Raw genomic sequence first — 24,673 nt, 5'->3', positions numbered from 1 at the left:
ATTATTTGAGTAACTACTTACCTAAGTATGTATTTACAACACTGTACATTAGTGCACATCTAACAGAACATTGCAACCTACCAAGAAATCGGCTTGAGACTAAATAAATGAAAACTAGGTTATAAGCAAATATTATTTGTAGAGTAAAAATTATGAATTGATTAAATCGACGAAGTTTTCAGACCTTATAGATTAATTGTATTGTCTGCGCACACGCATTCCAAAATATTCAAATCTAGAGTTTGAATTGAAGGGCGTGGTCGATTAATATAATCCGAAATGAGAGTTATCTCGGTCGGTTTGTAAGCGCAACGTTTGTTCGCAATAAATTATGGTGTCGGAACACAAAAGATGGCATTGTGAAGCGACAAGGCGACGTCCGATAAGAATCGCGGCGACCGCTCACCACGACTCCTGCGCAACTCGCCTAATCCCTCAAATTATACATTTGATGTCATGCTAAACATAAATTACTAAACATAAATTACTATACTATCGCCAACACGAGCTTAGTTATTATTCAATTAGCACTCGGTGAGAAGGATAAGTTAAATCATAATTATAATGTTGAAGCGTTTTCCTTCATTAGTGTCCAGTCCAGCTATAAAATAACGTATTAGAGGAAAACTAATAAAAATGTTCTTTATATCTTTATTGACATAAGATAGGTACCTGCCTATCTGAGTGAATATAATTGGATTCCTTTATTTATCGTTGTACCGACAACTCTATTTAGGCTTTTAACAATATTAGCATACATTTAACTTATAACAAACCGGATAATCGTATATCGATACATAACGATCATTTTGGTTCCATTTGTAACCGATTGCGAAAGAACAGTGTCGCATTATGGCTGGAGCGTCGTACAATAGTAACCTTTACATAATTTTTATGCGACAGTATCGATAATGTTAATAGAATAAGCGCCCACGCTGCGTTGTAGCGCCGGTAGCGTATTGTCTTTTTGCATACTCAAAGCACACCGCGTGTGAAAAGATTTTCCCGCAATTTTCGTAAGCTCTACAATAATTAGGTGAAAGTCCCTACGCATAATGTAGCTTATATTATTTGCAGAATTGCTTAGTTTTAAAAGAGAACCAATACACGCATTTAGTGCGATTTTATCGTGACGAAGTTACGTGCGAGCGCGACGCGACAGTGCTACAGCTGCGCGACACGCTCGCGTCCTCCGCGCATCGTTTTATGTCCAATTAATTTAAATAATAGCCGCTTCCCGACCTACCTGAGAGACTGCCACCACGACCCTTCTTTGTAGGGTTACCAATCTTGAAGAAGTATAGAGCTTAACGCAGTAAATTATGTAGAGTGGAAAGGGATAAGTGGTAGTATGGTAGATCCCAATAATGATAGAAATCTAGATGTTAATTGAAAACTGTTCTGTAAAGCGGAAGTCCGTTCCACTCCCTAACTACATTTTCTCCATATTTTTCCTGTAACTTTAATTTTCTTCTACGACGATTTCATGAACAGAAAATTTTGAGGCCGTAGTTTGAGATCTCTATAAATAGATATAAATGTTACTTCAATAGATAATAATAAACAAACACGTTTATGTTCTCGTGTAAGCTCATGTTCAGATTATTGCTAATGTGTGCACGTATTATGCAGTCGACAACCCTACTCGTCTCATATCTCATACACCGCTATTTCGAGACAAGAAAAATGTTTTGACTGCGACTTTTAATACCTTAAGTTTACAGATTAGTCTTAACATGAAACAGGTATCATTCACTTTGTTAGATTCGTGTCACGTGATTACTTTTAAAAAAGCCAGCATGGGCTATAAAGCATGCTATCAAGGACTATCATAGATATTCAAAACCATTTTTGCTTCTTAAGTATCTTATTGTGCCCATATAGACTCACGACAACGTAATTTATTTCTAATTTTATTATTTTTAAAGTATCGCAAAGAGCCGGTCTCATTCATATATGCACTTCATTACGGCCCTAAATAGGTATAAAGCGCTCTAGACTTTCAAATTAGCATGTCTTAAAAGTGAATCGATCGCTTAGAGGTCGGTCATTGTGTTCGCTAAGGGGGACATTTGTCTACATTATTATTTGGTGCCGGTTTTTTCATGTACCTGCCTACATGGCGCCTAACTATTCATATTCAAATTGGAATTTCGTGTTGGGTAATTTTTAACATTTATTTACAATTGTGTAATCCGATAGCCTGAGTGATAAATTTAAATGAGGCGATATAAGTGAGATAAATTGATGCTTTGCTATCCACAATTGGCCGTTAATATTGATGCCGAGATCCGATTTGTGTAGCGTGGAAAAGTTTTTTCGGTAGACATAAATGTTTCAATTTCATTATTATTGCTGTGTGATTTAACAGATACATAATAATCTGTGTGTCAAGTTTATTTCTCGGGGTTTCCCTTCGTTTTTCTTTTAAAAACCTATGTGTCGTAATTATATGTTACAAGATTAGTCACCGCTATTCCACGTTAGTGATGAGTGTTGTTGAGATTCGAAACAGCCAATGGTTCGGCTAAGGACGCGTGGAGATCCTCGGGCGAGGATGCCCCGCCGCGCGCGGCGCCGCGGTCAACCAGCGTATTCATTAGCCCAGCGTTCCTCCCACCGACGTCCGTCATTTTACTTTATTTACGGCTTACGGCCGAGCCGAGGTGAGACCCCAATTTCGCATGCGCCTGTGGCTCGATAATTATACCATAGCTACGGCTGAAAAAGGACGGCCATTTTATATTGAATATGAACACTGCAACATCCCTGGATTCCATCGTGACTAATATGCCCACATAACCGGGTTTTCGGGCATGAACATTTAACACATATCGTTTCTCATCACATGGCCGTATAATACTCGTAATTAATTATATAGATTCAGTTTTGTTTGATGCTTTTATTATAATATTTACATTATTATTACTATTTAAGATTAGCAAGACACTTTTAAAAGCTTTTCTAAGGATCTCTACATCACAATGATGTGCTACGCTCGACTGTGGGAAAATCGTAGCGGGTTGCTCATTCCGCGGCAAAACATTACAAATACCGGTTGTTAAAATTAAATAAAGCTCCGATTATATCTGCCAACGCACATGGTGTTTAAAAATAACTTTTAAGTATGTATGAAGAAATGTTTCCCGCCTATTTTGGACTCTGAGTAAACGTTCATCATACATAGAACATGCATATTAATGGGTTATATTTATCACACGAGGAATGTAGTATGCTTGTTTCGCGTTAAGTCCTTCGCGAGGAGCAAGTTGATAATTGAAGAAAAATCAACAAGTTGAAAGTCTGCGAAATAGCGATTTCAAGATTGGCAAAGCTTATATTGTAGTAGAAAAAGTTACTGTACCACATACGTTCGTCTTAAGTGTTCTGATCGCAGTGTGTATTTCCCGAATTGGCTGTCTCGAATAGGATTTATTGTAGAGCGATAGCCTGATTAACGATTCAAGAAGGTCAGATCAAGGGATCGGTGGCAAAAAGCTCTCTCATGTCCGCGATGTTAAGATAACCTTAAACTGGACATTTGTTATCCTTATCTTGTGTTGGAGCGTGGCTAATGTGGCCGCGGGCAGATACCCGATCGATTTATGTCGCCCTGGCACCCACGACAAATTGATAATTAATTTTCGAGCGTCGCCTTTGAGCGAGCCGTGTTATTTGCAAGCTCCTTCAAATGATTTTTGACTACCGTTAAAAGAGTCAACAATGCATTAGTCCCAAACTCATTTTGTATCTTGATCTTTTAAATTATATACGCGCTTTAGTCATCACAAGTTGTTTATTGATACCTTGTTAGGTAACTAATAAATCTTAGACACACCCATCACATTATTTGGTTACGTTTAATCTTACTTATCATTTAACAAACATAAAGAAACGTATTATGTTAATAAACATAGTGAACACGCAGATTAGGAACAAGGCTTTTCTAAAATTGAAAGCTTTACATCAATAAATTTGTATTCAGATCTTCCATTTGTCATTCTTTAGCATTTTCGGAAAATTATATGGCAATGTGCCCATAGCTTCAAATAGTAACAGTCAATAAAATGTTGTTTCTTTGGAGCCTGTACAAATAATCCCGTAGAAGTTTTACTAAGACAATGCCAGATGTATCCCTGAAAGTAAGTAAAAGCTGAATTTCCCAGCTAGGTAGCAGCAACGATAGCATTTGACAGATGCTCGGCCCCAGCATTGTTCTCCGATAAGCGGAATAAATAAATCGGCCCTCACTGATGGACAGCCTCAAGGAATGTTTATGTTATGAGAATTGTTTTCTATTTCCTTGGGACACGACTTCGCTTTATTCGTTCATTTTGTGGCGTGCGCTCTTCAGACGAGATTATGATTCGTATAAACTCGTTTTGTGTAATACATATTCAGTTCAGCGATGATATTGAGAAGATGAATCAGGCTAAATTAAAAGTAAAGCCTATATTGCCATATAGTTTCCACTTCATATCATCCTGTACCCGGTTTGTTTTTGCGACCGATCCCGCTAAATTCCTTGAAAGTACCGAAGCGGATGTAACCGCAGCATTATAGTCATCTCCGATGTCAAAGTGTCTGTTTAATGAAATATCAATCGGTTTGAAGCGCGTTACTACATGTAAACTAATATTCCGGCGTCCTTCGAAAAGATGTCCTTGCTGATTAAGAATCTTTACAGATGTTTATTCCCAGCGAGATAGAGTCCAAAATTCCCATATTGCAAGCGTTTTCACAATCGAACGGTGACATGGGTCCGTACAAAAACTGCTCGCCTCTGTCGTCGGGCAATTTCATCAAATTACTTGAGGTATCGGTTTTGATTTGGGCATCGAAAACATCTGAAAACGTTGGTTCTTTTGTGTAACTCGATTCCGACCGCGCGGGACTGTGACGCGAGCAACGGCTCAAGCACACACAACGGTCTCCTCAAAAAATTGCCATTCAACAAATGAGTCATTTATCATCGTTTCATAATTTAAGAGAGTGAAACTATGTTAGTTATTTGTTTGAAAAAGTTTTATCATTAACTAGACCTTTTAAACGAGGGCCTTAACTCAAAAGAAAATAAAAAGTTAGCTTATCCGAACCCGGGACACGGTAGTCGTTTCACACAGATTATGGAAAAAACAAAACGACATGTGTCATAAAAATATGCGTGTCGAGCGACACATCGGCCACAATGCTCGCCGTAAACGCCGTTCTAATCCCTTAAAACAATGCTAATGGATCTACGTAAAGTTGCCGCCTGTCAGCGCCCAACACTCCTCCGATCGCCTTAACGCTCCGCTCGCCACCAATAAAGTTGACACTAAATTAGAACGTTCTTATTCCTTTTCTAAACGAAATCACAAAGCTGTAAATAAATATTTTATTATACGTGCTCACTGGGCGCATTTTAGTGTGAGCGATGAACACGGATTCACGTCAAAACATCTTTATCGGGTTATTTGTCTTATAAAATATTATCAAGAGGCTCTTCGGGACCATCAGCAAAAGAGGACGTGCGATGTTGATTTTACACCCACGTGATGTGATCACTTCTGCTCGGGGCGAGGGATAAACAATGAAAGCGGCGATTACATGTCAATGGCGTAACAAAGATAGTTTATCTTTCTTTGGAGATGGGTTCTTGATGAGAGCGGTTTGTTAGGTGTGAACTGCCGAGGCGGACGAGTCTCGTCTGCGCAGCGCGGACGAACGCGGCGAGACGCTCTACGCGCTATCAACTCCTGATGGACTGATAAATTAATAATTCATATTCATAAAACAAACACGCTTTTTATCTTTTTAACTACCCTTTCGACATAAATTATTTGTCTTATCTTGAACAGTAACTTATAAGGGGTTTTATTAAAAGATCCGTGCTAAGTACTGGATGATGGTAGCGCATACCAATTATTTTGACACATCGATAAATCATGAATATTTTTACACTCATGAATGAATGAATGTTAACCAGTTATTTACTTGATCTATTAAAAAAATGTATTTTCTACTTGTATACAGTGCTCTTAAAGTACATAATTATGTAGATATTTATTACCTATCGCTGCGGGCTTCGCGTAGATTAACTAAGTAGCTTAGGGGTAGTCGTGTGGAAGATAGCGGAGGAACCGATTTGAATAAGAACTTTCACGAACCTGTTTGCTACGAATAGTGTTTCTTGTAGAGTATGTCAGTATATGAATTTTCTTTCTCAACTGGTCTGATTTTTAGCATGATCAGTAATGGAAAGTTTTTCACTAGTGATAGTGATGAGATGAGATCATCTGAATTCCCTGAAAATATAAGTTTGCAGTTGACCTGTTAAAAAAATGTCATTTCAGTTTTCTCTACTCTATCATCTTCACCTTGATTTGTCGCTAGCAGCATCTTGTCGATAGTTTTGTCTTTACTTAGGTGGGAGCTGGTGCATCTCTTGCACATGTAGCTCTAACGTGGCGAAGCAGTAAGGGCGCGAGGTGCGCCGGCGACCGCGTAAGTAGAGGCCGGCGGCGCGACCGGTTGCGTCGGAAGGGGCGTGCTTCTCCCGCAATCACGCACTTGTCGCGTTTTCATCACCTGCCTGCTAAAAGTGACGTAATTACGGATGCAAATCGATCAGCAGTTATCGACTCGACGAGGGTTGACGCTGCAAATTAGCACGATACGCCAGTTAATGTTTATAGCCTTCCGCGCGAAAAGTGATTTAGCGAAAGGGTAATTGCACTTAAGCGGGTTTCGTATAACGTTTTTTAAAAGTTTCATTTTATACGCATTTAACTCATCTTGTTGGACGGAATATTACAAAATCGTATTATCAATCTGACACTGTTACCTAGGTATTAATTTTATTTTAATTAAAAAAACCTTCAATAAGATTAAAACAGAAACACTAATTTAAATTCCCAAAAAAGAATTCCGTTTAATTTAAAATTTTAATTACTATTTTAGAAGAATTCCGTTGTTGTGACACTTTAAAATACCTTAATGATTTCTCAGAGTTCGTAACCAAATACTTCATATCGATTACGATAGGGAATCTATCGGTACGAAACAAAGGGTAAATACGAATTTGATCGATGTCGGAAGCGTGGATTCCATCGCTCACTCGGATGACTTGCAACTAGTGAGCATGCTCTCATTGACTCCGCCATTGACCCCGCGTCAACCAGCGCTAGCGATCACAATAATATAAATAATGGAGTCACATCCGTCCCATGGGCAATACCACCATAAACACACGCATTCTAATAGAATACACGAGCTTAACCGATCGTTCCCCAGGGTGATCCCACAATTGGGACAAACGAATCGTGAATGGAAAAGAATCGGTTTTGCACCTGGTACTACGCTGTAAGTTATGAAGTATTTGAGGTCTCTAGACACCATTCATTGAGGTTACCTCATTGACGTTCGCGTAGGGATCTATTGTGGCAGCATTTCACACAACGGAGGTCGTTAACTAGCATTCTGTTTACTACGCTATAACTGCGGCCTTCGTCGGCGTAAACATTCCGAGTTCGTCTAACACATGTAAGGTACATACACTCAGCCCCATTATTGTATAGATAGTTACTCCAGTTGAGTGAATGAAGTGTAACGTTTCATTAACAGAGGTCTGTGGCCCAGGCAAACACCGCATATCGGTTTCTTGTTTCAAGTTTTTTTAACGGGTGAAAGGCGCCCGCGTCTCCTTAAAAGCCTTGTGGACTGTGTTCGTTAGCATGCCTTTACACACGATATAGCGCTCAGTGTGAAAAAATGCATTTTTAACGCATAGAAAAGTGAGTGGATTGCCGACACCTTTGTATTCAAAATATGCTTGCTTGTGTTAGAAAACTTACTGAAAATCTTTCTTATAGTGCAATGTGAGCTTTTAAAAGTTTTGCTTTAAATCGCAATGTTATAAATAATTTAAAAATTGCAAAAAGTAGGCATTTTAAAGATCAATAGAAAACAAAATAGCAATATTTCAAGTAGTGTTTAAGTGAGAAGGGGATAGCAAATGAATGCGGTGGCGCGGCGTGCCGACGACAGCCGCATTAAGACAACAAAGGGTGATATTTTTCGTGAACAAACATGAAGAGGCTTTAAACACACACGGGCACAGGTGATGCATCCACGATGCATATTTATGATGTGTTCGACAGCTAGCGCGACACTAGGGCTTATGGCGAACAAATATTGGTAGTTTGGTAGCGTATTACCGAAGGAACTGTATGTTCTTTACGATATTGCCCAGTTTGTCAAGGGGTTTCGAATATATTTTAGTGATTGATTGAACTATACACTTACATATGAATCAATGTTTCTCTACAGGCTATCAATGACTATTTAATATTCAAAATAGAAATAAAACTCATCCGTGAGAAACGCGCATCCAAAATGGATGCCAATGAGTCACCGGTTGCGGTTTCTGTAACTATTTTATGAATGAAAAAGTTGCGATAAATCGTTTAGTCCCTCCCAGCCCTATCATCTACCAATGCGAAAAAATATTTGGTTGCCATAAAACAAGGTGTTACTCAGACACACGGCATGATGCCGACTAAATTATACTTTGCGTTACCGAAAATGTTTTAGGTCCGAGTCAACCACACGTTTTAGGATCACATTATTTTGCAGGTAGGGACCTAAACATTATGAGAGGCAGAACGAGATTTCCCTAAATACGTATTTTGAATCGGTTTTATTGCCTTTAAATTAACATTTATTTCAATTTGCTCATGTTTAGGTATCGGATGAATAATAAAAGCATTCATGATACCTAATTGATAATTGATATGCCAACATAGCAGCATGTTTTTGTTTCAATTCCATTTATATGTAAATTCTAATTATACGAAAACAGGAATGAGTTACTGTAAGTTAATAAATAGGATCGCGCATCATTTCATCCCTGCCTTTAAAAAAATTAAAGCACCTTAAATTCCCATGTCAATTTATCATAATTGCTGTTTTGACATGTTTGCAGGAAACTCAAAATCACGTTACGCCATATAGGGCCGAAAGGCGGTTCGCGTGAACAAAATGAACGGTCGATATCACAAAAAACTGCCCTTAAACTATTTGTTGTGGTTTCCATAAAGAAAAAAAATTTAACATCAAAAACCAGTCAGCATTGGTCGGTGCTTTTCGACTCCAGTGGCCTTGTACAAAAAACGATGTGTTAAGGAATGTAAAGAGCCATTTAATTATCCTAATATATTGTTATGGTCGCAGAGGGAGGCGGTAATAAATTAACGAAGCGTCCGGAGCCACATGAGGTGGCGAATGGTGCCTCGCTAAACGGCTTATCTATCTAATATATTCGAGCGATCATATATTTTTATTTAACAGCCTCACTGGTTCGAAGATAGTCGAGTACGAGTCTGTAGACGAGCTCGGTGCGGCGTCGTCCTTAGACGTGATTCGCGGCGCGCATTCCCGCGTTACTGCACCCTGTTTCAGTGCGATGATCCTCAGTGTTTTTATTTCATTTTTACCTCAATTCCATCGGTCGGCCTTCATTATGCGTCCGCAAGTGATTCGGTCGCCACCGGTTCAGGTAGCTCGCCGTTTCGCTTCAAAACTTGACCTAGGTATTTCGATTCGCTTGTTAATTTTTTGTTAATCAATATGAGCTTTTGATGTGGTGTAATTTGATAATTTGCGAAATTGAATTTACATGAATCGAGTTCTGGATAAAAACTGGTTTAATGTATGAGTATGACAACGATTGGGCGCCTATTGGGTACCCGGCTGATGATAATCGTGGTGCTAGGGCACGTAGGTACGCGACAGGGCGAGGTGTCGGAGGCAGGCGTCCCGCTGCGCGCGAGCATTGTGATCGACAGCTTGTTTACTAAAAATATGCATAATGAATTTATAATAGCCCGCCCGATCTGTCGCGTCGCCTCGTATTCGATTGAAATACGCTCACACAATCAATAAAAATAAATAAGCACTCTTTACATGCCTATTTACTATTAAGTATTATGATCGAGCTTAGAAAAAAGCTTTCCGAAATATTCTGTGTTGATGTAAACAATGGGATCGATGGAACTAGTTATGAAAGCAAGAATCCCAGGGTTATGATGGGTGCAAGGTGGCTAATTGCGGCACCAATATGTTCCCACGTTTAAGTGCACGAAGTGTTTGAGGTTGCATTTAGCATTCGATTGTTTTAGTGCGCACCGAGACGACTACGGGAGGCAAGTTTAAACACTCGGTTCCCTGGCCGCCGCCACCGCCACAACATCGCACTATCTAACGGCTGGCATCAGAATAACCTACAAAATACCCCTACTGAGGAAGGAGTTAAGAATAGATGTTAAATAAATGATGACTACTAAAAAACAAGACTGGTTTTTGTTTATAGGTCAGTTTTAAAACCATTAGTCAAAGTCACGAAACTGTTTAGGGCCAGGCTTGTAAAAATAAGCAAACATTTCCAGACCTACTACGAAAATGGGAAATCAAGGCTAATTTGGTATAAGCGGTAAGTACTTAGCTATTTTAGTACGAATAATGTGGAGCATGTTGATCTTAAATAAGAATTCCTTAAACTACGTACCTGTATGTAGGTAGTACGTACGAGTACCGAGAAAAATAAGACATACATCTAACAACACAATGAATATGAGCGGAAAATTTTATTTAGTGAAACGGCACCGTAGAGAATCGAGTATTACTGGCAAATTCAAACATGTTGAGGTTCTCGCAACTCTTTATTAGGTGGTTGGTCGTTCGTAGAAGTGATTATGTACGGTGCTCCAAAGTATCTGGTACGCTGAATGCGTCGCCCAGGCGGGGCGCCCGTTTGCCTCGATTCGTTACGTCAATCTCACAATTTTTTCTCTACGAAATCTGCATAAAGTGAGTTGACATCGCGCGACAAAGCCGACACGCAGCGCGCCTCGCATTGTCCGCATTTCTTTATAAATATTTTGACATTTCCTTTATTTGTTCCGCGGAGTTTCACAAACGAAATTGTGTCGATCCCTTCGTGCGGTGCGTTTTAATTTGATTTATTTCTTCACGACAAAATATCCGACATCCTGTGTTGTCCGGTCGTGGGGCGGCGCGTTTGTCAATTTGTTAGCACATCTATTGGTGTTTCTTTAAGTGCAAACAAAAACTTCACATGTTTAGTCTCAATATTGTTTCTCGAGACGTTCGTTCTCTTGAGTATCTTGTAGTTTAGCTACCAAATATAAGTATCAATTGACATGTAAAAACTTTTACTAACTTCTAAATGAAAAGTCTGATCGAGCCATATTTGTGTACTTAATCCACATAAACGGAGGCAGTTACGAATAGAAAGCTATTATCGGTTTCAATCGTATCTGCGTTTCACAGTAAAAGTTATGATTGCATTGAATATAGCACTATGCTATTCACGTTAATAATTCTCGGGCATTAGTTGTTTCTATGTTAACGTGTCATTATTATGATTTCCAGAGATGCAAGGAGAAGCTGAATACGTTGGCGATCAGCGTCATGAACCAGTGGCCCGGCGTGCACCTACGGGTCAACGAGGGCTGGGACGAAGAGAACTCGCACGGCGAGAACTCGCTGCACTACGAGGGGCGGGCGGTGGACATCACCACCAGCGACCGAGACACCAGCAAGATCGGCATGCTGGCGCGACTCGCCTACCAGGCTGGCTTCGACTGGGTCTACTACAGAAGCCGGTCGTACATCCACTGCTCGGTCAAGACAGGTGTGTATAGATGCGTTATGATGATGCTGGTTAAAAGTAGCACATCCATACATGGTAAAAAAAAGTATAAAGCATCTATAATAAATACAAAATATGGATAAATCTAATATCTAAGTCTTAAAGATAGATGGTGTATTCCAAATAAGTCCTAAGAAAAGTTATAAACTTAAAAAACACCGGACCACAAACAATGAAAATCTATTCATAAATATTATTAATTTCAATTTAAATTCAATAAATTAAAAAAAAAGAAATATTATACAGCATTTTAAACAACACTTGTTATCGTCAACCGTAATAAATTTTCCATTGCCGCGCGTACCGCGTTGAAGTCTTTTGTATGGCGCTAAGTATGCGCCCTAGAATTTGTCACTTTTCAAGTTACATTTCAACTTGTTTTTGTATTTAAAGGCTCTATAATTTTAAATTTAATAGTAATCCGTGTTACATTATTAAGTTAAAGTAAAAAAAAAGGGAAAGCTTAAGGAAAATGTTACAAAAACATGGTGGCGATCGAAAGCAGTCCCTAAAAATGTTGGAGCCGGGGAAAACTCGTCTGAATCACGTGACGGGTACATAACTGTACAGAGTGGACTACGGGACGGTCCAAATATAGTTGAACTTTACAAGAAGAATGCATCTCAGACAGCTTCCCGCGCCCTCGCCCCGGCGGTGTCGATCAAACGGACGAACAAGCCTCTTGTTAGCGCCCATCCCTCTCGCACGCGACCTATAAAGTATTTCCGTCCTTCGCGCACACGGCCGCATCGCAGCCAATCCCCCACTTCTATAATTACGCCGGTGATTCAATGGCTACTTATATCTATATGTGTGTACGGCATAACGATGAGAAGCAACTGTTTGCATGTGTTTGTGGGTGTGTGTTTTTAGATATTATGGAGGCATTCCGCCGCTCGCATAGTTCCAATTAATTTTGCAGATGAACCTCCGAGCTCGGCTCCCACTCTGAAAGCGAAAGCTCTGCTGAGAAAATGTTGTGAATAAATTATTTTAACTTGAGCAAAGCTTGAGGAAATATTATTTCAAGCGAAAAAGAATTTTCTACGTACTTTTAACATAAATGTCAATTACTGCCTATAAATTGTCAAACGTTGAAAACATGAATATAAAGTTAGTCATAAATAAAGTTGTATATTCAAAGCTGTCATGAACATTAACTAATTAATATTATTATCAGACGCATTTTGAATAAATTAAAATTACTAGTGTTTGACTTAATTTACAGGCTGAACATGTAATGAATTGATTATACGGTTTAATGGTTAGGTCAGAATTACTTACCGTTTAGTTCGAGAAGGTTCAAGTATTATGATTAGCAACGATTTATTATGAAAGGAAATTAGTGTTTATTTCATTTCAATGCAAATCAAAACATTATTATGTATTATGTACGTATCCCACCAAATAAATCGTATTGTTCAACGCGCACTTTCATTGGAATCCCAACTATCCCAACTAATATTATAAATGCGAAAGTAACTCTGTCTGTCTGTCTGTCTGTCTGTCTGTCTGTCTGTCTGTCTGTTACGCTTTCCCGCTTAAACCTCGCAACCGATTTTGATGAAATTTGGCATAGAGATAGTTTGAGTCCCGGGAAAGAACATAGGATAGTTTTTATCCCGGTTTTTGAAACAGGGACGCGCGCGATAAAGTTTTTCTGTGACAGACAAAATTCCACGCGGGCGAAGCCGCGGGCGGAAAGCTAGTTGGTTATATTTATGACTAGAACGCAATTTCTATGAGCAAATCGTAAAATAAGTAGGCAGTTGACATGAATGATTAGAATAATTGACCACATTTCTATTACGTCTAACGACGTGTAAGTTATTGTCACTATTTCTAGAACCAGATTGTCTTCGATAGAAGAGTTTATCCACACGGTGTCGCGTCCAAATATAGGTTCTAATGATACGAATTTGCATACAATTTTATAACGTTCTAGTTATCTTTTAAAACGATTGATATCAAAACACTGTAAAGATTGTTTCGATTCTACGCGATAGTCCCGGCCATCGGTCGCAGTCAATTTGTTTCGATGTTTATTCATTTATTCCGGCGTTTTGTTCGAGCGTGCTCCTTTGGTATTAATTTGGAGTTTATGAATAATGAATGTGGTCGTAGGTATGTCTTACGGCGCTTGGCTTGACCTGCGTGGAACAGATGATCGTACTCATTGGATCACTATTTATAGTATTTTGAGGATTGTAGAGTAAATTTTCGGTTTATGCATAGTATGTTTAATTGTTTCATACATTTTTACAAGCCCTTACCCTTACTACATGCTACGAGTAAGTAAAAGCTTATTGCAAAAAATATGCTTCTACTATACTTCGTACTCCGAACCCGTAGTACCTACTTTAAACGAGTTTCTTCAGAGATTTCGATTCTCGGCAATTCATTCAATTCTTTTAACGCTCTTCTCTAAAACGCTCATCATTACTCAATATAGTTTAAATTTATTTCTCTATATGACGCAATACTACGTTATTTAAATACTAATTGGGACGGATACCCATACTAGGTGTATCTCCCGTCTGTCGCCGCACTAGTGATCTCGAGCGTGGTCAAGGCCGCTGCATGCACGCGGACTCTCTCCGTTGTGAAATTGTATGGCTACGGCCAATCTGTATTTCGCGCACGAGTTCCGTGACTTAGGATTAAGATTGAAAAAAAAAGTTACCAGCTTTTTATTTTGATACAGATAACAGTATTCACTCTCTATTGTCTTCATGGTAGTTTAAAGAAGTTAATGAATAAATTACTAGATCTGTCTACATAATTAAAAATAGCAAAACATGCTGTTATTAATTTCAATGTTTTTCATAAAATATGGTCATAAAGTTAACACTTTCTGAAACTTTCTCTGGAAAAAATGCCATCAAAACTGAGATGAAATATTAAAATATTTTGGGTATATTCCTACATAATAAATCTTGAATATTTTAGGCGATATAGATCAATAAAATACATGAGAATGTTCTGCCAGTTTCGTTAGAGCTTTTTCATCTATTTTATGACTTCGCTATAAAAGCTCGATTCTTTTACTTTTCTTAAAATTTTTGATCCATTTAACATTAAAAAATATTTCTTTTTATACTTGAAAATTTTAATTACTTGCCTACCTTATGGCTTGACATTATTTTCATATTTCATTTAGAATACGATTTGTTGAATAATTGTCTGATCAAAAATTTGGTGGTCTGTCTAGTCGGTGTAACAGAGACTATATTAGGAGCAATATTAAGCCTTAATGGGTCATATATTACTCTCGAGTATCTCACCGATCATCGCCGCTAATAAAACGGGGCGATAGTTTTTATGCCCTCGATTAATTGGGTTCCATCGGCCGCCATCGGCAGCTCTTTTATGTAACGTGCTATTTTTTATTGGGCCATGTATAACTGATTTACATTTTTTTTTATAGACTGAATTAAGTTAATCGCTGTAGGCATGGCTTGTCGACGCGTGGTTGTCTCATCGCTCAGAAAGACTATGCAAGGCATAAGTGTATCAACGTTTGTACGACAATTTTATGACAAATTCATTGCATTTAATTGCACATTAATTTCTTTTTATTTATTTATTCTTTTTTGCTCTATTCTGAGCACTTATACGCTCCCCACAAATTGTTTTGTCCTGCCACAACAGCAAGGACATTATATTTCTTGTTTCTCTACCACAAATATTATAATGAAGTCTACGTCTCAGGCTTATCTTAAACTAAAGCTACATGAACATTAACATCGGCGCGGTAACAATAAACTTTATACACACAACGTTACACACAAATTACCGGACATTTGTAAGCAAATGCCTAGAATGTGCCGAAACGGTGAGCTTTTGGAACAATGCGATGGGGCAGTTAAGGTGGTTCGACAAGAAGCACGCGGCAAATGGGGCGTGACCGCCGACCGCAGGTCACGACACGACGAGCTTGACGTGTCCGGTTGAAATTGAAAAAGAGGCTGCCATACGATGCGGTGTAACTCCGCCGCGCGTTATTAAAGAATTGTGCTCACCCATTGTAAATAAATCCACGCTTCACATGCAATAAACAGTGTAGATACTCATGATAATTGGAGCGATTTATCACTAAGAGATGGCGCTGTCTATAAAGTAGTTCTCGGTTGACGATGGATACATTTAACTAAATTACCGTTGAACTGTTTTTGAAATTCTATTTAATTTAAAATATAAGAGGAATAAAATAAAGGCAGGTAGTATTAAAATTTACACGATTAATTACTTATTAATTAGAATCATCTTTAAAAAATGATTGAATGAATAATTACAATATTGAGAAAAACTTGGTTTTTCTTAACCAGTAGGTACCTCGGTCTTGATTAAAGGATCTTTAGCATCATTTACAAAATCGAAGGATAGAAGCGGGAGCGAGTAAGTAATGCATCGCGGTCGAGCGCTTGCAGGGCACGCAACCCCGGGAATGTTCTCACGGGGGGACTTTACCAGAATGTTCAGTTTTATTAAGGCTATTAATGATTTTTTCTTTATTTAAGCTTTTACTTTTTTAAAGATCAATTCAATATCGTATGTGTAAATTAATTTTTTTTTAGATTTTTATAAATAGTGTTCCCAAGCTTTCTTGATTTTTGTTGAATTGTCATTACACGTTCAGGTTGGTGATCAGTATTTCTTTACCTAAGTTTGTTATAGGCTAATTCGTCTATCTATTCAATGAACAAATCAATACATTAATGATTTCCAATCTTGATGACATCAGTTTATCTTAACTTCCTAAAATACGCGTTTAAAAGGTAGAGTGCTCTCAATTTGGATTCGGAAAATGCGACACGGTGCACCCCAGTACCTCAATGAGAACATATGTCGCGCCGCACCTCGTGCGAAAGTGTCCGCCGTATGACACCCGAGACGCTACATCCCGGAAGGCTGCGGCCGGACGACCGTTCCCACAACTGACGAAAGGCCGCCTCAACTCGTCAGGATTCATCTTGTCGGGTTCACTGAGTCTTGGACAAGGTTAGCGGGAGACAAAGAAATTGTTTTGGAGTTCATTAACAGTTTGGTGCTCTATATTTGGAATTGGCCCAACCAATGCTAGGTTGACTGCAAAATTGGGTAGTATAATAATAAGCCTTTTATTTCCGAAACATTTTTACATTTTACATTTGACACTTTCTTCACTTAAAAAAAAAACATTCACAAAATGTCTAAGATTTCGGTGTGCCTATTGGCAAAGGCCTCCTCCAACTCCTTCCATTGCCTTCTGTCCTCCACCATACATACTACCCAATTCTCCTTGGCGGAGAATTGGGTAGTATGTGTACTCAAATAAATAATGGCAAAATTAAATGCAGATGTTGAGAAAATTACATGGTACAATTTACAAAGAAAATTATTAACTAAGCTGATTCATGAAACAGCATTTTCCCACTGGGACTTATTATTTAAATATAATTTAGTTATGCAATGTATATCATAGTTATTACCTACTTTATTATGGTTCAAGTTAAAGGAAAAAGCGGTTACTTTACAGACTACATTCTTGAATCGCCATCAACAGCATCCAGGGAAAAACAAGAAAATAATAGAATAACTTGCGGCTGTAATGCAAATGTATGCGTATACTGTGACATTGAACTTAACGAATCCAACACGCGCAAAATCTATGTTACGTTAAACATTATCCTACATAAAACCAGTTCTTAGCCGGCATTAGTAAAAGTATTGCATAAACAAATCACTAATATTCCATGTATGTTTGACTTAATATGTTCCATCCAATAACTCAACTATAGGCTTGCAGCCAGTTTATTTTAACACAATGCTATGCATTATTATCATTTGCTAGGAAATATTATTCCGCGGGTCGTAACTTTCAAGAAGGAATATCACAGTAACTTATGATAATCCGGGACATAAATACGAATTACATTAGAAAGTCAGTGTGGGCATCTTTGCGCACTAAATCATTTCGCTACCTAGCCTATGCTATTATAAAGTGCACTAAATTGAACCATACATTATAGAATTATTCAATAAAATTCTGTTGAATAAATTATATAATCTCTGATTTAGATGATATCAACTCGGAGCTCGCAATACGTTGAGATTCATTCATTTTATTCTTAGCGTGAGATTTTCATGCGAACGTGTTTTGCACTTCTTGAGTTACAATTAAAGCAGTCGGTGGGTTTACGCTTAAGATTTATTGATTAAAATAAAATGAATTCATGTTGATTTATCGATACATAAAGTTTGTGTAAATTGTTTTGAAACATAATATGATAAGACTAATTGAATAATAAATGAAGTTTTCCATATCACATGCCTCTATGACCACGAGTCAACTAATTGAAATGCTATCCGATATAAATCAGTTTCACCCGGGAAACCTTATCTATGTTTCGCAAGGACAAAGGGTGCATGTGTGACGTATCGTCCGTTCAGGGGATGAATTATGAATTGTGTCACGTGCGTGCATTTGTCGAGGTGGTAATGTATTAGTGGCGGGCGGCGGGGCGAGCCGCGTGCGCCGCCTAGCTCTCCCGGTGGTCTCGGCGGGGCGGGGTCTGCGCGGCCACTCGGCTGCGCTGCGCCGGCGCACCGCCCGCGCCCCGCGCCCCCGCGCGCGCCTCTTATCGCCGCATCTTCAGCCCAACGTTACGTCACTGTGAAATCGTACTTTGACCGGTTTTGAGGCTCGATTCGTAAGCTTATGAGGTCGGGAATGCCGATGGTGATTGTGATGCAGAAGCGCCCTTCTGGGTGATGCTAGAAATGACTGGTTCACCGAATAACGCGGTTCTAGATGCGGCGTTAGAACTTTTAGTTTATTCCTGCTTAACTCAATATTTATTTATATCAGAGGATAAATTAACATTTACCTACCTCCATACCCATGCTCTACATACATAAATTCCCATTATTTACTCATAAATAAAAACTATACATAAAAAAACGCAACCTCGTAGCACGCAGGATAACATAACTGTCTCCAAAGCTCAATACACAATTAAAAAGCTATTGATCCCGTACCCACACAAAAGCTTCATAACTTTTAAATAGACATATTTGTGTAGAGATTCACCGGAAACCCAACATTTACGTCAATAAATAAAGTACATATATTACGCAGAAGATGAATTGCACGCAAGCTGAGAGGCCAAAAAAAGCGCAAAGGTGGCCGACACCTATTCAATGGATTGTGTGATGCGTTCGCCGACGACAAACAAAATGTCGACAATAAGCGCTTGACTTTGAACGAAATCTAATTTGTTCAGTTATTGTGTAACGCGACCTGGCGATCCTATTGTGAACAGTTTGTGAACGGGGATCGGCTGAATTTATCGGTCGGCTACACAACAAATCAAATTTTAACGAGCTCGCGCAAACGACGCCAGAGGCTTTACGCCGATACTTCAGTCGTGTTCATTTGCGCGTGTAATTACACCACCCCCGGTAATTGTAAATAAAGGCACGAGGTTTCTGCAGCGACTTGCCTTTCTCGCTTAAAACTTACGCACCCCATTGTGTAGCCGCCAGTGCAGCGGCAGTCCACGTCATCGGCTTAGCACAAATCCATTTCGACTTATCTTTTGGATACCATTTAATCTCACGTAAATAGACACTTTTTGCGGCGTTCCAGAAATAGCATTATACACAGGTACAGTTTAAGCGGGATGGGGATTTAAATAAATACTATTAGATAATAAACAAACAAGTTCAGAGTCAGGTCCTGTCTCTACATTTTCAGACAATGGTTAAAAAATGTTCACAAAACGGATTGAATTTACTTATCGCTTTAAAAAGTTTGTCTATGAGCTTATGATTAGATGTTTCCTCGAAGCGTTCCCATTGTGTGCGGTTTAAGATATATCCGTTGGATTCTGGTGGCAAACTATTACCTGTACAACCTGAGTGTGTAAGGCGCTGTCTACACTGTTGCTATCGGACGCTACTTTACTGGGCTAAAAAACAAAAGAAGTTTATGATTCGTGTCAGGAATGTGTACGCATATGGTGTATTCATCAAAATAGCTTATTCGGCAATGACGAGATACTTCTGAAACTGAAAGGAGAATCCCTCGTATAGTGTGTGCCGCGCCTAACGCAGGCGGGCAGGCTGCGGCTGCGCCGATAACCCTCTACCGGCTGCAGGCATGTCCCTGCGATTCTCTTTTGTTTCGTATCTTATCCGATTTTAATTACGAGCGTAGAGAAATCTCGTTATTCCTTAAAGGGATATGACTGCTCCGAGCTAATTTACTATCGACCCTTGCACGATTTTATGTTCTTGACTTTATTTTATTGCTTTTGGTTGGACTTTATGTAGGTACGGCACGCACGTATTATGCCCGTTTGATGTATGGTCTGTACATTTAATATTTCACGGATGATTCCATTCAATAATTTCATATTCAACAGTTACATATTTATCGCCTGACACTGGTCTTAACACTGCTGCACTGTTACGTTAAGTAGATATTTATGACGCATTTTTTTATAAAGCGAACAAGAATAATACAAATGACCTCAGTAATATTATAAATAAACGGTACCTATTTAGATATTAAAAAATAGAATAATGAAAAACACAACCCAAGACGTGTGCTTGATTCAGTGCTTTAATATTAAATTAATTCTAAAAATCTAGTGGTGAGAATGTTCAGCAGTGAACATTTCCAAACCTTTTGTAAATTTTAAGTAGGGATTACTAATTTTCATTGTTTGCAACCCAACATAACTAGTTTTTAGTAGGACCTGCTCTTGTCTCTTTAGTTTTGAAATGTTTCAACAAATGTTTATTTATTTATCTGTAATCGTTTCCAGAATCTTCTGTGGGCACTGGCGCTGGGTGCTTCCCGTCGGGCGCGGTGGTGCACACCGAGAGCGGGCCCATAGATATCGCGGCTCTACGCAAGGGTGACCGAGTGCTTGCTGCCGATGATGACGGCAAGATGATCTACTCCGAGGTGGGTATCGTGTCTGTTGTGGCAGCACTGGGTCATGGTAAATTCAGTGACAGTTCAGGCTGTAAATAGTGAGGGTTCTATACTTTGTCTGTAAGAACCTGGATGCGGGCATTGTAGGACCGTTCATTATGGAAAGCCTTGGGGGAGGCCTGTGTCCAGCAGTGAACGTCATTTGGCTGAAACGAACGAACGATACTTTTGTATGCCGCATTTTTCAAAATCCCTAATCTTCTAAAATGGAGTCCCTGAAAATGTTCATTTTCACTAATAAAGACTATCCGTGTCTACCACCAACAAAAGTACCACAAGTCTTAGAAAACCTCAAACGCCTCTAACAAATGGACAAAGGCAAAAAAAAATTACACAACTTTAATTTGTTTTAAAGTGCCTCCCGCAAAATAATTACCTTTGTAAGAAATAATACAAAAAAATAACAACTCGTTTTATTCTAATTCCAGGTATTAACCTTCATCGATCGAGATCCGAACGTCACTCGAGAGTACATAGAAATTACGGCCGAGAACGGAGTGGCCATCACGACCACTGCCTCTCACCTTCTGCTGCTGGCCTCCGCAGAGGGCTGGCGAGAGTCTTTCGCCGCCAGCGTGGATGTAGGAGACGTGCTCCTTACTCGGGGCCGAGGCAGCGTCATGAGGCCATCCCGTGTCGTGCACACGCGTGTCCTCACGAAGCAGGGAGTGTACGCTCCCATGACCAAAGCCGGCACCATCATCGTCGACGACGCCCTTGCCTCCTGCTACGCGCTCGTCAAGAGCCATTCCTTAGCCCACGCCGCCATGGCGCCTCTCCGGTGGATGGCCACGTGGAGCGGCTCCAACGATCTCCCCCGAGGCGTCCACTGGTACGCCAACGCTCTATATTCGTTTAGCGAATTCGTGCTACCCACGTCGTACAAATACCCATAACACGACCATTTCGAAGTGCGAAAGGACAATACGAAGCGCGCGGGACGTGCGAAGGACAGTGTACATAATAATGGTGTGTGTAAATAGTATGTGAATGCGGACATTACAAACTGATAATCTCGACCATGTCAAATCCGTTAATGAATTCGTCGACAACGATTTATTCTTATCCACTGGAAATTATTTATTAAGTAGTTTTAAGACCATATTTGCAAATTTTGCACATTATTTAGTTAAAATATGAATATTTGTAAATTGTGTCGGTATTTGTTATTCTGCACAATGCAGAAATACTTAAATGTATGCGCTTATGTTTTTTAAGTAACTGTATAAATAGATATGTAGGCATTAGCAAATCCGAAGAATATTGTCATTAGATACTTATTTCGTCTTCTCTGATTGAAGCAACCCAGTGATTTCTTTCCCATCAGTGACCGAGTGTAACTAGACATTCCTCCGTTGCAATACTTTCCTTGCCTCACTTTCGAAAAGATGAAATTGTGATCTTGGTACCTAAAACTGTGCCTTAAGATTTTATTTATTGTTATTTATAAGCTAGGTATCTATTTATAAATTGACGCAAATGTTTAAATCTTACACATAGAAGTAACTTATTCTGTATGCATTTATCTATCCTTACTAGTTAACTTAAAGTTCTTACTAACACCCTATTTCTAGATTACTAACATATGGTCGTGTTTAAGACGGGATCACTCCTGTAATTTCTTTTGCATGATATTCTATCTATACTCTTTGTTCTATTTATCTAATGTACTTAATATTTATACTCGAAACAGTAATTATATTTAGGGATGTATTTTGTATACAGAGTGTACTGTAGTGTTGGTCGACAGTCGATGTTTACGTGTCGTCACTAATTTATTTGCGTCTCTCCAAGTGGCGCGCAGATCGCTTAGAAGATCTTGAACTGAAGCTTGGGTTCCTATAGTTTGAATTTAGTGGAATGATGTATTGACATGCAATCAACTGTGTTTTAAGTTACGATCTGCTTATACTATAACATTTGTTTAATAACGTTCTTGCTGGTCAAAGTTAAATGGTTTAATATCTAAAAACAGGGTATAAACTGAATATTGACGTATGTCATTGACAGCAGTAATAACTTGAAGTATTGCGCAACAGTTCCCTGTACGTAATCTTTATCTAAATAACTTTCGTAATCTCTACACAATGATGTAGAATTTTGTATTAAAAAGTATGAAAGTACCTATCGGAAAGCTTTAACTACATAACGTTTTGATGACGCAATTTTGCCATAAATATTGCCATATTTTAATTGTAACGCAGAACATCACGAGTTGTTTTGCAGTAAAGTTTTACAAAAGCACAAGTGAATACCTTATAATTAAGTTGGTGTACAATGCATTACTTACAGATAGTATTAAGTAGACTTTTTGGCATAAAATGTACTTATGTAATTAATGAAATATTTATAATGAGTCTGTCAAAAAATAATGCATTTATGTAATGCATCATATATTTTCTACTTGATAGCGACTAGATGATGTTCACAATCAGTATTTGTAAACGTAAGCTCGAATTTTTTCGCGGCATTCTTTTTTGATAGACAAGTTTTGGAGAATCCAATCTAACGTGTAAATTAAATACAATATGTAATTATTGTGCTTTTATATTATTTATTTATTGATGTTATTTTTGTATTGATAAAAAGTCGCTTCGTAGACAAGATGTATTATTTTTCTAGACCCAATCTAACCACACATCTAACTAAGCTTTAAGCTTGTAGGGCAATGGTATTGAATATAACCAGCATTTTCTATATTCAGTTTAAATAACAATCTACGAGTAGTATCAGACATAATAAAATGATGGCTTCGTGAACGATCAATTGCACTTTTTATTTATCAGAGTTAATAACGTAACCTTTTTAATGCGATGATAAACCTAATCCTACTTTGAATTGAATTATAGTTGACTAGTAACTGTGATATTACTTACAATCTTACTACTTACAATCTAAAATAAATTTTCTGAATAGATATTACACTAGGTTCATTAATTACAATTACTTTTGCAATTCCCTAAAAACTTGCAGAAAGAAAGCACAAACCAATCAAACAGGACCGATATAGGTAGATAACTATCATTGAAGCTGAAACTATTTTTCCATTTACGAAATGAAAACTGTTAGGATGTTCATAAATAACATTAAAGAAATTTGTTTTTAAACTATTTAGTTTAGCCATTTGACTATCAATAAAACTACTATGGTAAATTTTAGAAACAATGTTCTGAATTCATTTATAATGTATATTATTTATGTATCCCACAAAGACGCAAAAGTCACAAAACATTTCAGAGCTCAAGGAGATTCAATAAAATGATATTCCATCTAATTATTGGATCCCATAACTTTTTTCATTCGGCAAAGTGATCAACTTCGATATCATTAATTTTATTTAGCTGTATAATGACAGTCGAACATTTTGTAAATACAGATTAATACGAGTAAGTGCGTAGTTCTAAATCTACATTTACACTCACAATGCCGGCTAAGGAACGGAAGGAATGGATTAATTTCAGAATATTGTAGATTAGTCAGAATTTAGAGACTTAGGACTTTTTAACTGATATTTTGATAAATGCGTCATGTAAATATTTACATACCGTATTGAAACAATTACAAATTGTATGTAACAACATACGATACTTTTACGACATTACGATATTTTTAGAATAATAAAATATCGTATTGAAATGATATCTACATATTTTTTACATTCGTTAAAACCAAACACATTGTAATTATGCTACTATGCACGGTTTTCATTTACGAGTCGTACAAAAGCTGTAACCTCTGAAGGATTCGCGAAAGGAACACTGACGAAAATGCAGCCGACATCTAATAACGGAAATAAATTATTATTCTGTGAATATCCTTAATGACTACTGTTATTTGCTTTTGTTCTAAAGCATAAGACATTCCTCAACTAACTTGCGTTTCTCTTGTAAAAGAAGCATTCCAAGAATTTCCTAATATAAGCCGAGGAGTGAAGAATGCAGTGCTTATGAAAAACCACGCGACTCAAGCCCAAT

At 38.2% G+C, this 24,673-nt stretch overlaps 1 protein-coding gene across 1 annotated transcript in view; it reads left to right on the top strand.

The window, feature by feature from the left end:
* Nucleotides 1-23,450, top strand: part of LOC135073923 (sonic hedgehog protein) — a 40,622-nt gene extending 17,172 nt beyond the window's left edge. Inside the window, exons 2-4 of the mRNA XM_063968174.1 lie at nt 11,434-11,695; nt 20,527-20,669; nt 21,128-23,450. Of these exons, the coding sequence (XP_063824244.1) occupies nt 11,434-11,695; nt 20,527-20,669; nt 21,128-21,595 (873 nt within the window). The 3' untranslated portion in view covers nt 21,596-23,450. The remainder of the gene's footprint in view (nt 1-11,433; nt 11,696-20,526; nt 20,670-21,127) is intronic.
* Nucleotides 23,451-24,673: the final 1,223 nt, after the last annotated feature.

This window comes from Ostrinia nubilalis, chromosome 8, assembly GCF_963855985.1.
Source record: "Ostrinia nubilalis chromosome 8, ilOstNubi1.1, whole genome shotgun sequence".
In the NCBI taxonomy this organism is placed as follows: Eukaryota; Metazoa; Arthropoda; class Insecta; order Lepidoptera; family Crambidae; genus Ostrinia; species Ostrinia nubilalis.
Note: the sequence above shows the minus strand (reverse complement) of the source record. Positions and strands in the feature narration are given on the sequence as shown.